The 13,655-nt window shown below is 39.2% G+C and overlaps 1 protein-coding gene across 1 annotated transcript in view; it reads left to right on the plus strand.

Annotated features, from left to right (window-relative positions):
* Positions 1-13,655, plus strand: part of spop (speckle type BTB/POZ protein) — a 79,289-nt gene that overhangs the window by 29,287 nt on the left and 36,347 nt on the right. Inside the window, exons 3-5 of the mRNA XM_084110386.1 lie at positions 9,601-9,923; positions 12,156-12,277; positions 12,415-12,566. Coding sequence (XP_083966512.1) covers positions 9,846-9,923; positions 12,156-12,277; positions 12,415-12,566 — 352 coding nt within the window. The 5' untranslated portion in view covers positions 9,601-9,845. The remainder of the gene's footprint in view (positions 1-9,600; positions 9,924-12,155; positions 12,278-12,414; positions 12,567-13,655) is intronic.

The raw sequence follows: 13,655 nt of genomic DNA on the forward strand, positions 1-13,655 counted from the left end.
ACATTAACAAACATAATAGTACTTTTTGATACTGTTATAAAATTTACTAGATGTTCTGACAAAATGTTAATTGCTGCAATCTATTTAAAAATGTAATTAATTTGAATTAGTCTTATTATTTTAAATAGGTTTGAAATGAATGATTTAATGACTCGCTCATAAAGACTTCACTTGTTTTGAACAATTTTTGAACAGTGTCTTGAATGAATGATTCAATGACAAATACATTTAAGTCACTTGTCGCCACCTATTGGTGTAATGATGCAATTTACATAATCTTTATTTACATTTTTTTTCATGTTTTTGAAAAATCTCTTACAAATATTTTTTTCTATTTCATTACTTTTTAAATAGAAAGTTTAACAGATCACCATTTATTTGAATTAGATTTTTTTATTTATAACAATGTATAAGTCTTTACTGTCACTTTTGTTTTAAATGTCCTTGCTCAATGAAAATATTAATTTCTTAAAAAAAAAAAAAAAACATTAAAAAAACCCCACTGACTCCAAACTTTTGGATATTATTATGTAAAGTAGCACTTTATCAGTCCTATGAAAAGCATGCTGGGAACTACCAGTATCCTGCTCTGGCCAATTTCAGGTATTGAGTTAGCAGTTTCTTTTCTCCAGGCATGGATTTGTGAATTGTGATACATTTTACAAGTCTAGGTAGTACAGCATACTTTTTTTGCTAGACAGATACAGGCTTCCTTTCAGTTTAGCATTTTGTATAATTAAGTAACCATGCTGAGGGAGAGAAGGCTGTGTGTGTGTGTGTGTGTGTGTGTGTGTGTGTGTGTGTGTGTGTGTGTGTTTACAACCAAGGTTTTTTTTTTTTTTTTTTTTTTGGTGTAAACTTGAGAGAGCCAGCTGTCTAATTGATCACACTGCAGCAGTGTGCAATGGCAAACTGTTAGCACACACACAACGACTTCCTCGTTGTGTCTTAACGAGAGAGAATGTCTGTCTCTCTCTTTCTCTCTCAATCTCTCTCTCTCTCTCTCTCTCTCTCTCTCTCTCTCTCTCTCTCTCTCTCTCTCGCTCTCTTGCTCTCTCTCTCTCTCTCTCTCTCTCTCTCTCTCTCTCTCTCTCTCGCTCTCTCGCTCTCTCGCTCTCTCGCTCTCTCGCTCTCTCGCTCTCTCTCTCTCTCTCTCTCTCTCTCTCTCTCTCTCTCTGTCTCTCTCTCTCTCTCTGTCTCTATCTTTCTCTTCCCCCCCCCCCTCTCTCTCTCTCTCTCTCTCTCTCTCCCCCCCCCCCCCCCCCCCCCCTCTCACTCTCTCTCTCTCTCTCTCTCTCTCTCTCAGTAGAAGAAAAAAAAGAAGGGAAATTCAAGGGTGTTTTTCACTACAGCCATTTTCTTGGACTACTTTGTTCCCTGGAAAATGAAGCTGCTTCATACGCACTATTTTTAGGTGAGCTAAATGTGCATCAAATTTCAAGTTCCAGGGTCTAGTTGGATGACAAAGTTTAGTTGAGAAAGGTCTACAATCTCGCACTCAAAGTTTTATGCTTCAGTGTCTCTATTTTCTGGCGTCACCTATTTTAATCAGGCTGATAATTAACTACCTTCATTTATCCTCCGAAGATGGCAGGAAATGAATGTTTGGATGCATGAATTGATGGTGTCAAGCTGATAAATTCGAACTGTTCCTTCTCAAGATTATGTTGACATTTTATTGACCTGCAATACTCAGAAGCTTGTTTAATTTGACCTTCAAGGCTGAAGTACAGTTTGTTCAATATTTTGTACTGTCTCAAAGGGTTAGTTTGAAAGTGAAAATTGTCAATTACTCACCCTCATGACGTTCCAAAACCTATGAGAAATCTCTCCATTGGAAAATCCCTTACACAAAAATGTATGATTCAAAAAGTTCTTAAAGAGATAATAAAAGTAATGCAATGAATAGAGCAGTTTAAATCAAGTCTTCTGATGAGTGATGATCTCTTTATGATGGACAGATTTAATTTAGGCATTTATCGACTTATTTAAGGTTACATCTAATATTCATACCATAGTACTTTTTTCCCCTCATCCGACCAAAAAATGTATACGATGTGTTGTCAGCTGAACCATGGATTTGCAATCCGTTTTCATTAGCGTCAAATAACATATTACATCTACTTGTTTGAAATTGAGAAAAATATCTTTTTCATCAAATAAAATAAATTTCTCCGTATATAAACTTTGTTTTGAATGTCCTTGTTGAATATCCTGTTTGATTTGGAAATGTCTTATGGAAGTAAAGTGGGTTGCGATTAACGTTTCATGTTGATTTTATATGTGGTTAGATGTCAGCCTAACATTGACCCTGAATGTATTTTAGCATTGCATGGGGGGTTTGAATAAGGTCAAGTAAAAGTCTGTTACTCCCTTCCAACATATCTCTTTCATTCTGTGTCAATGGAGAGAGAAAAAAGAGACTGGATAAAATTAAATCGGAAAGAAAAAAGTCTTCCGTAAATTTGACCCATCTTCCCGAAGTTTTATCCTCTCTGTAAAACCCTCCCCAAACCCATGCTAAACTCCTCCCTTTTTCTATATTAAGCCACTCCTCTTCTAAAAGTGTGTAGTTGATGCATGCTCTGTGGGAGGAGTTTAAATAAGGGAAAGGTCATGTCATAGTTCTCGTTTCCTCAAGAAGCGCAGGCCTGTGGGGAGAGTCTGCTGGGTGGGGCTGTACTTCAAGTTTCTCTTTCAAGTCGCAACTAAAAGAGAATTTCAGCGCTGAATTGCTGTGTGTTTTCTCTCCCTCGCTCTCTCTCCCCTCCCCTCCTTAATTCATTAATTATTTTGGCTGGGTAACGGTTGCAGTAATGAATTCCTCGAGGGCTGAATCTCTTTGCCTGGCACCCGTCTCGTCCCACCCGCCTCGTATGTGCCAGCCGATCAGATCTCAGATGCTGTCTGACGCTGTTGTAAACTAATCGTGATTTAACCAACTTTGTTGTATCTTAGGCTCTTGTCACACTTGGTTGGTTCCATTGCTTGGTCAGACTCGAGTCTGATCAGATGTTGAACCCCAGATTCACTGTGTTAATATTGACGTTTTGGTTCCTTTAGATTATCGTAAGCGTCTCAAGAAACATGTAAGTTGCACACCGAAGGCTATTTATTTAGAGAAAGCAGCAGTGAAAAATGCATTATTTTTGGAATTTGTGTCTTAGGAGCATGCAAAGATGCAAATTATACATTGTTGATAGGCGAACTAAGCATCTTTTTTTTTTTTTTTTTTTTTTTCGTGGACTCTGGTGTGAAAGGCTTTTAGTATGAATATGTTAGCCTTACTGTTATCTATAGTGTGCTCCAAAACAATGACAAAATTTGCATTTATAAGATGTAAGCGTTCAAAACTTAGTCTCACTTCCGGCAAGATGGATCAATGATTTTGATGACATCACTCTGCACTTCAGCTTCTCATCAGATTTTCTGTCCAATCAAATGGTCTCTAGATTCTGAAGCGTCCCACCCTTCTACATTAGAAATAGACACTGAACCTATGGCTAAAATGTGTAAATATGTAAATATGCTTTCCATTGTGGCGAATGAAGTCTGGTGGTTTCGCATTACTGTGATGTGAACCGCAGCAGCGTGCAAACAGTCTGCTCCAGTCCAGACCCAAAACATATCAGACCCATTTGAATTCTGCACAGAACTCTATATTTTAAAGCGATATTGGGGAGCTGCTTTATCAAGCTCAACGGATCTGGCTGAGCTGTGATACAAACGAAACGTTACTGGCTACTTTTTTTCAAAAAGGGGAGGAGCTTTCTTTGTCCTTTATGCCCTCCTAAATTTTTGTAGGTAAAAAAGCGTCAAGCCCTGACAGTGTGTTGACTAAAAATGGATTCTTTGATATGAAATTAAGACTTTAACATCAGCTGTCTCTTAAATCCCTAGATAATGTATGCGTGGTTCCAGTTATGAAGTCATATATTGAATAGTTTGCTAACTAATGAACAGGATCGCATGTAAAATATGCTGTTTCTTTGATCTGGTGTGTGCCTGCAAGCTCAGATTCCCTCTCTCATACCTCTCTGACATCTGTAGTGTGTGTGTGTGTGTGTATCCTCGCCTGTTCCTTGGCCCAGACGGAATCTGAGGATTTTCTGTGTTGATTTAGGGGGGAAATCTGTGGAATGGATTTACATGTTAAACGCAGCCGAAAGTGCTGTGCTTCTATTGGTAACTAAAAACAATTAAATTAAAAACTTTGTGAATATAAGAATAAACTACAACTTTGTGAATGATTCCAACTTTGTGGAAATGTAGAAGATTTCTGTGCAAGCTGATTCTGTGTGGGCCTGCCTGTTACTTGTTACGGCATGGTGTGTAACCTGTTGTTTGTGTGTCTGTTTGTGTTTTCAGGGCAGAAAAGGTAGTTAGCTGATTTGTGAGTGATATGTTGCGTTTGATATGGTGAGTTTGTGTTGACAGAGCCGATAGATGGTGATACAAAGACCAGTGGAAATTAAGTTCAGAAAGCAGATAACTGGAGACACATGATGGGAGACATGCGCGTGGAAATTAATTGCCAGGAAGTTGGTGGTAATTTGAATTGCAAATGGACACCAACTTGTTCCCCGACTTGAATGATTAATATTTTATTGTTTTACTGAGTGAAAATGCCACAAGTGTTTTTCATCAGAAACAAATAGCACACAGGAAGGAGGAGAGAAAAAAAAGAGAGAGATTGGTTTAACTGATAATAATGAGTTGCAAGGTGTTGAATATTGTCTCTGAACATTAATTCCAGTGTGTGAAGTAGGGTTGGGTAATATATTGCACATGAGAGTAAAAAGACAAACTTTTTATAATATCTTTTTTAGTTTGACTTGCAGGTTTGGTGAATTTGTAAGTTTGACATCTATAAAATGAATAAATGAATCGATTACAGGGATACAGTGAAATTTCTGCAGCTGAAAATATTTGGCCAAAACCAGTGGTGTTTAATTAGTGCTTTTCCGATGACATGTTCTGTCATTGTGTATTGCGTGCACACAACTTTGATAAGATGCATCATAGATTATTAATATATAAAAAAGGTGTAGCTAATGCTTTTATAACTATTTATTATTATATTATTTCACGGCATATACATTATTAAATATTCTTCCTTGTGTACAAGTCTTGGATGTTTTTAAATACTTCAACATTTTAAATCTATTTGGCTGAAATGACTATTCATTTGAAATTATTCTTTCACCAATCAGGAAATCACTCTTTTAAAGGGTTAGTTCACCCAAAAAATTAAAATTCGGTCATCTTTTATATATGAATAAGAAGTGAGCGGTTTGGTACATCATTTTCTGAAGAGACTCGATCGCTTTATATGATGAACGGATTTAATTTAGGCTTTTATTCACATGTAAGCATTCATTAACGCACACATCAGTTGTAGTAAACAGAAGCTCAAGCATGTTCGCTTGATGTGCGAGAATGAGGTTCATTCTCGTGTTACGCAGCACGTTTGAGCTTCCGCAAGAGCCAATGAGGTTCATTCTCGTGTTACGCAGCACGTTTGAGCTTCCGCAAGAGCCAATGAGGTTCATTCTCGTGTTACGCAGCACATTTGAGCTTCCGCAAGAGCCAATGAGGTTCATTCTCGTGTTACGCAGCATGTTTGAGCTTCCGCAAGAGCCAATGAGGTTCATTCTCGTGTTATGCAGCACGTTTGAGCTTCCGCAAGAGCCAATGAGGTTCATTTTCGTGTTACGCAGCACGTTTGAGCTTCCGCAAGAGCCAATGAGGTTCATTCTCGTGTTACGCAGCACGTTTGAGCTTCCGCAAGAGCCAATGAGGTTCATTTTCGTGTTACGCAGCACGTTTGAGCTTCCGCAAGAGCCAATGAGGTTCATTCTCGTGTTACGCAGCACACTTGAGCTTCCGCAAGAACCAATGAGATTCATTTGTCGTGTTACGCAGCACGTTTGAGCTTCCGCAAGAGCCAATGAGGTTCATTCTCGTGTTACACAGCACGTTTGAGCTTCCGCAAGAGCCAATGAGGTTCATTCTCGTGTTACACAGCACGTTTGAGCTTCCGCAAGAGCCAATGAGGTTCATTCTCGTGTTACGCAGCACATTTGAGCTTCCGCAAGAACCAGTGAGGTTCATTTGTCGTGTTACGCAGCACACTTGAGCTTCCGCAAGAACCAATGAGATTCATTTGTCGTGTTACGCAGCACGTTTGAGCTTCCGCAAGAGCCAATGAGGTTCATTCTCGTGTTACACAGCACGTTTGAGCTTCCGCAAGAGCCAATGAGGTTCATTCTCGTGTTACGCAGCACATTTGAGCTTCCGCAAGAACCAATGAGGTTCATTCTCGTGTTACACGGCACGCTTGAGCTTCCGCAAGAACCAGTGCGGTTCATTTGTCGTGTTACGCAGCACGCTTGAGCTTCCGCAAGAACCAATGAGATTCATTTGTCGTGTTACGCAGCACGTTTGAGCTTCCGCAAGAGCCAATGAGGTTCATTCTCGTGTTACGCAGCATGTTTGAGCTTCCGCAAGAGCCAATGAGGTTCATTCTCGTGTTATGCAGCACGTTTGAGCTTCCGCAAGAGCCAATGAGGTTCATTCTCGTGTTACGCAGCACGTTTGAGCTTCCGCAAGAGCCAATGAGGTTCATTTTCGTGTTACGCAGCACATTTGAGCTTCCGCAAGAGCCAATGAGGTTCATTCTCGTGTTACGCAGCACGTTTGAGCTTCCACAAGAACCAATGAGGTTCATTCTCGTGTTACGCAGCACGTTTGAGCTTCCGTAAGAGCCAATGAGGTTCATTCTCGTGTTACGCAGCACGTTTGAGCTTCCACAAGAACCAATGAGGTTCATTCTCGTGTTACGCAGCACGTTTGAGCTTCCGCAAGAGCCAATGAGGTTCATTCTCGTGTTACGCAGCACATTTGAGCTTCCACAAGAACCAATGAGGTTCATTCTCGTGTTACGCAGCACGTTTGAGCTTCCACAAGAACCAATGAGGTTCGTTTGAGCTTCCACAAGAACCAATGAGGTTCATTCTCGTGTTACGCAGCACGTTTGAGCTTCCACAAGAGCCAATGAGGTTCATTCTCGTGTTACGCAGCACATTTGAGCTTCCACAAGAACCAATGAGGTTCATTCTCGTGTTACGCAGCACATTTGAGCTTCCACAAGAACCAATGAGGTTCGTTTGAGCTTCCGCAAGAGCTAATGAGGTTCATTCTCGTGTTACGCAGCACGTTTGAGCTTCCACAAGAACCAATGAGGTTCGTTTGAGCTTCCACAAGAACCAATGAGGTTCATTCTCGTGTTACGCAGCACGTTTGAGCTTCCACAAGAGCCAATGAGGTTCATTCTCGTGTTACGCAGCACATTTGAGCTTCCACAAGAACCAATGAGGTTCATTCTCGTGTTACGCAGCACATTTGAGCTTCCACAAGAACCAATGAGGTTCGTTTGAGCTTCCGCAAGAGCTAATGAGGTTCATTCTCGTGTTACGCAGCACGTTTGAGCTTCCACAAGAACCAATGAGGTTCATTCTCGTGCATCAAGCAGGATCGGTTTAGCTTTTATGTTTGCTAAACAATGTTTATATGTGAATAAAAGACTACATGAAATCTGATCTCAATCTCATATAAAACGATTGAGTCTCCACAGAAAATTTGGACTAAACTGCTCGACTCATATGGATTAGTTTTACGATCTCTTTGTGAACTTTTTGAAGCGTCAAAGTGGTAGTTGCGTAGCTGCCAATGGAAAGCTCTCAGATTTAAAATCTTCATTTGTATGTTGAAGATGGACGAAAGTCTTATGGGTTTGGAACTATATAAGGTGAGTAAATTATATAATTTTCACTTTTGGGTGAACTAACCCTTTAAGCTGTTTTAGAGCAAATATATAAATATTGAGTTGTAATTTGACTATCATCCAGTCCTAGTGTGTGGGTGGGAAATGGATGAGTTGCTTTGTACTTCTGAAAAGTTTTGAATTGACCTTTTCATTCTCCTAATGGTTTTTTTCTCTCCTTCCCACAATACACTTTGTTTTGCACTTTGTTCATTTTTTTCTCCGTCATGTACTTTCTCTCACTGTCTTCTTCAAATCGCTGCACAGTTTCCAGAAGGTTCTGCCGGGCCATGGTCTATCCTTTCAATCAGATGCTAATTAAGGGAAAGAAACGTCTCCGTCTCCCTCGCTCGCAGACGAAGGGACGTGCAGGTTGAGTGAGAAAGGGGAGAGAGGAGTGCAAGACGGTAAAAATGGAGAAAGGAATGAGAAATTAAAGGTTGATTAGGTCGCTTCAGATTGAGAAAAGAGAAGATAATACTTGTATTTTTTTTTTTAAAGTTTGGTTAAAATCAAAGGTCCCCCAGTCCGACATGTCTAGTAAATGTTCAACTTTTCATAACTTTGTGATCTGACCGCAGAAAATCTCACTGTTCTGTGAAGTAAATTAATAAGTTACCTACATGTGACGTCTTTTAATAAAGACGATTCTACCCTGCTCATGACCATGAGGATCTTTAACCATGACCATGTGTTCTTTAAACATTTATAAATGTCATGCACAAAGCTAGAAATTTACTTTGTTGCTTTAATTGGTTATCAGTCCCGCTTCTGTCGGACTGTTTTTACATCCATTAATTAGCCTTATTAATGACTTACTGTACTGTTAGACAAGTGGCTAGTTTGGTGTTTCTGGTCAGTTCATTAATGGCTGGGGTGTATCCAGCTAACGATTAAAGTGCCTTAATTAGCAGCAGGGATAGAAAAATAAGGATTAGTCCTGAGGTTCTGTTTTATTTATTTATTTTTTGATCTGAAGAAAAAAAGATTGAAAAGGTTTAAGGTTCAGAGGGTTGAGGGGAAATGAACAAGAGAGCCAATAGAATGATGAATGTGCTTTTCTTCTGGAAAAGAGAGGAGGGCTGTTTCACAAAAGGGGAAAAGAAGAATTTTTTTTACCCTCCAGCATTATAAGCATGTTGCTTTGACAGATTTAAACTCACTGTAGTTGCTGATGGTGCTTCAGAGGTCTGGCTTTTACAGTAGTACTTACTTAGACGTACTGAACTAGATCAACAAAATGGAGATCAAACATCCCTCTTTATTTGGTGGTTTGTTTGATTCTGCATATTTTTGTGGTTTGTGCATATGTTCAAGAAAGATGGTAGACCTGTTTGTCAATGTGCAAAATCAACAAATCAGGTGTTTTTCTTTTTTATAAAGAACAGTCTGGAATTGTCTGCTTTTGATTTGCTGAAGGTGGATGTTTATGGTGAATCAGTTGTCCAATCTCTCCACTTACCATGACTTTAACACATTTATTTCTAAAATAATTATTTTATAATTTTTGGTATGATTTATTTATATAAACTACAGACATTTATAATAATATATAATAATAATAGTAATTCTGTTCAAATTTGTATAACAAATGTAAATCTATTTATTTATAGGCTAATAATAATATTACTTTTCTCACAATAAACAATTCATTCAAGTGATGTAGCTCAGTAGCGGCCCAGCATCATTTCTAAGATCAAAGTTTAAAGCCTTTCACTACAAGAGTTTGATATAAATAATCAATCTGTTTCTGCTCTCTGTATTCTCTACTACAGGATAAACTGAACAGCTCACAGAAAAACACTTCAAGGTTCTGCCTGCATTTCCTTCATGTTCTCTGGGTTACGCTGAACACGAGTGTGTGCCCGGATCCTGGCGGCGGCTGTGAAGTACACATGCGTGCGTGTGCATGTATTTGCTTCTGAGTGAGTAATCACGTGTGTGCGCTTTGTCGGGGACGTTCTGCGGTGGCTGGCGTAGTGACCCTCCCCCTGCCCCACCCCCACGCTCAAAACTGGCGATGTCCAGGGTGCCGAGTCCGCCCCCTCCTGCTGAAATGACCAGCGGCCCTGTGGCCGAAAGCTGGTGTTACACACAGGTGAGTGTGTGTGTGCTGTTCTGGGTCTGTGAATCTACAACAGGGGTGCTCGATTCTGCTTGCCCAACTTCATAGTGTGTTACATGTCTAATTAAATACACCTGAACCCGTTAATCAAACTCAATGGGTTCAGTTAAAAATTACAGGCAGGTGTGTCTGAGCAAGACTGGAAATAATGCCGTGTTCCAGGCAACCTGTAACCCGTGTTTTTTCAACCTTATACCCGTGAAAGTGCACTGGAACGGCAGTCAAACCCGTGACTTCCCACCCGTGAACTCGTATCGATGTACTCCCAGTTACGAGTTGGAAAAACACGGGTTACATGTTGCCTGGAACGCGGCATAAAGTGTGCAAGAAACTAGGGGTGTGTCTCAATCAGCTCCCTAGTTCAGCCTCATGTGGAGCCTCATGCTCACTATGTTCCCTTAACGGAAGTTATAAAGCACGAAACATAAATTATGTGAGCCAAATCACTACACATAATGGCACACGATAGATGGTTTTTAGAAATAAAAACATAATTTTATTATATTTCAGCATAAACATCTCTAGACAGGTAATGAACATAATCTAGCAAACATTTATAATTTACTTATGGCTGAAATGTTGCACGTATATGTAACAAGCAAAGTATTTATAATGTACTTTAAATAACATTAACAAGTAATTTGAGAAAGATATCAGTTCTTGCTTTTCATAAATCCCAGTAGTGAAGTTGTAAAATGAGGACGTTGTCATGTCACCGGAAATAGTGTCCCAGTGTGTAGTGAGCCAGGGTCCTTAATGTCCTTACTAGTGCCTGGCCGAATTCATGTACATGATATACTGATTCACGACCTAGGAAGCTAGAGAGCTGATTGAGATGCACCCTAGATTTCCAGGTGCAGATCTGAGCACCCCGGTGTCCCAGACACATAATAAGCCTCATGTGATTATGATAAATGTCCAATCAACAGGCCCATGTGGGATTGGCATACTTTTTTTCTTTGCAAAAAAGTAATTAAAAGTAGTTTTGAAATAGCATTTTAAAGGTCAAAATTAACACACCCTTGGAGCACCCTTGTTTCAAATCCCTGTGATTTTTATCCTGTGGAACACAAATGGAGAAGTTTATCAGAACTTTTTCATTCAGCAAAATCATACAGTTCTTCAAAAAGGACCAAAACACCATTAAGTCTTCTGAAAACATATAATAGCTTTAGAATCCTTCTTTTTTTTAAGTCTTTAATCACTTATTTTCTTATCCAAAGAAATTAACATTTATGAATTAATTTGCATTTAATGGAAAAAAAATGAATGTAAACTTAAATACAGTCAATAATATAGAATAATATAATATAGATGGAATAATATGGAAAAAATATTGAATGCAATGAACGATGGGCAGAGTTTTCCAGGGCCTGCATTTGAAGTATTTTGTATTTTAGGTACACTGTATTTTAGGCAGTGAGATATAAAAAAAAAATGTTTTTGAAAGAAGTCTCTTATGGGGTGGTCTCTCCAAGTCTGTATTTATTTGATCAAAAATACACACCAAACAGTAATATTGTGAATATTATTAGAATTAAAAATAGCTGTTTTCTATTTGAATCAATTTTAAAATGCAATTTATTCCTGTGATGCAAAGCTGAATTTTCAGCATCATTAGCAGTCTTCAGTGTCACATGACCCTTCAGAAATCATTCTAATATGATGATTTGCTGCTTAGAAAAACAGTTAAATATTTTTGTGGAAACCATAATTTCTTTTTATGAATAGAAAGTACGGAATTTAGAAATACTTACTGTCACTTCTGACCAATTTAATGCACCCTTTTTGAATAAAAAAGTATGAATTTCTTTAATAAACTTATAAAAAATGATCTGTCAGTCTGTATAAAAATATGTAATGGCCATTATCTTCTCTGTGTTTTGAGTGTGTGTGACTTCACAAGGTCCTCCAGCATGTTCAGAATCCCCATGACTAGTGAAACATGTTCCATTAATGCCTTCATTTATCTCGCCTTCATTCTCCCCCAGTGTTTTTGTTTGAGGTTTTTTTTATTCCTTGTTCTCCCCATCCTGTTTGTTGTCAGAGCGCATTAAGATAAAAGGTGGTTTTGATGTGTCGCTTTTTGATGTCTTGGCCAACACTTGTGGATCTAATGTAGAAAAGGGTGGAGGGGAGGGTAGATGAATAAATGGAAGAATGAAGCGTCTTGTCTGTTATCTTCTTTCTTCTGTGTTTGTCCAGATCAAAGTGGTTAAGTTCTCCTATATGTGGACCATCAACAACTTCAGCTTCTGCCGGGAGGAGATGGGCGAGGTCATCAAAAGCTCCACGTTCTCCTCAGGGGCCAATGACAAGCTCAAATGGTAGGAAGGGAAGGAGCACACTTGGATTTGCATTACATTTAAAAAAATTTTTTTTATGGTCAGATAAACTCTATTTGTTTAGAATGAAATGAAATAAAGCCTATCTGCTGATGCAAGATTCTTTGTTTTTTGAGCAGGTGTTTGCGAGTGAATCCAAAAGGTCTGGATGAAGAGAGTAAAGATTATCTGTCGCTCTATCTTCTCCTGGTCAGCTGTCCTAAGAGCGAGGTTCGGGCCAAGTTCAAGTTCTCCATCCTTAACGCCAAGGGCGAGGAAACCAAAGCTATGGGTAAGATGTTGATTAAACTCAAAAGATTATAAAAAAATATATATATATATATATATATATATATATATATATATATATATATATATATATATATATATATATATATATATATATATATATATATATATATATATATATATATATATATATATATATAAAAAAAATATACAGTGAGGAAAATAAAGTATTTGAACACCTGAGAAAATCAATGTTAATATTTGGTACAGTAGCCTTTGTTTGCAATTACAGAGGTCAAACGTTTCCTGTAGTTTTTCACCAGGTTTGCACACACAGCAGGAGGGATTTTGGCCCACTCCTCCACACAGATCTTCTCTAGATCAGTCAGGTTTCTGGGCTGTCGCTGAGAAACACGGAGTTTGAGCTCCCTCCAAAGATTATCTATTGGGTTTAGGTCTGGAGACTGGCTAGGCCACGCCAGAACCTTGATATGCTTCTTACAGAGCCACTCCTTGGTTATCCTGGCTGTGTGCTTCGGGTCATTGTCATGTTGGAAGACCCAGCCTCGACCCATCTTCAATGCTCTAACTGAGGGAAGGAGGTTGTTCCCCAAAATCTCGCAATACATGGCCCCGGTCATCCTCTCCTTAATACAGTGCAGTCGCCCTGTCCCATGTGCAGAAAAACACCCCCAAAGCATGATGCTACCACCCCCATGCTTCACAGTAGGCATGGTGTTCTTGGGATGGTACTCATCATTCTTCTTCCTCCAAACACGTTTAGTGGAATTATGACCAAAAAGTTCTATTTTGGTCTCATCTGACCACATGACTTTCTCCCATGACTCCTCTGGATCATCCAAATGGTCATTGGCAAACTTAAGACGGGCCTTGACATGTGCTGGTTTAAGCAGGGGAACCTTCCGTGCCATGAATGATTTCAAACCACGACGTCTTAGTGTATTACCAACAGTAACCTTGGAAACGGTGGTCCCAGCTCTTTTCAGGTCATTGACCAGCTCCTCCCGTGTAGTTCTGGGCTGATTTCTCACCTTTCTTAGGATCATTGAGACCCCACGAGGTGAGATCTTGCATGGAGCCCCAGTCCGAGGGAGATTGACAGTCATGTTTA

The sequence above is a fragment of the Abramis brama genome, assembly GCF_963993115.1.
Source record: "Abramis brama genome assembly, chromosome: 1".
NCBI lineage: Eukaryota > Metazoa > Chordata > Actinopteri > Cypriniformes > Leuciscidae > Abramis > Abramis brama.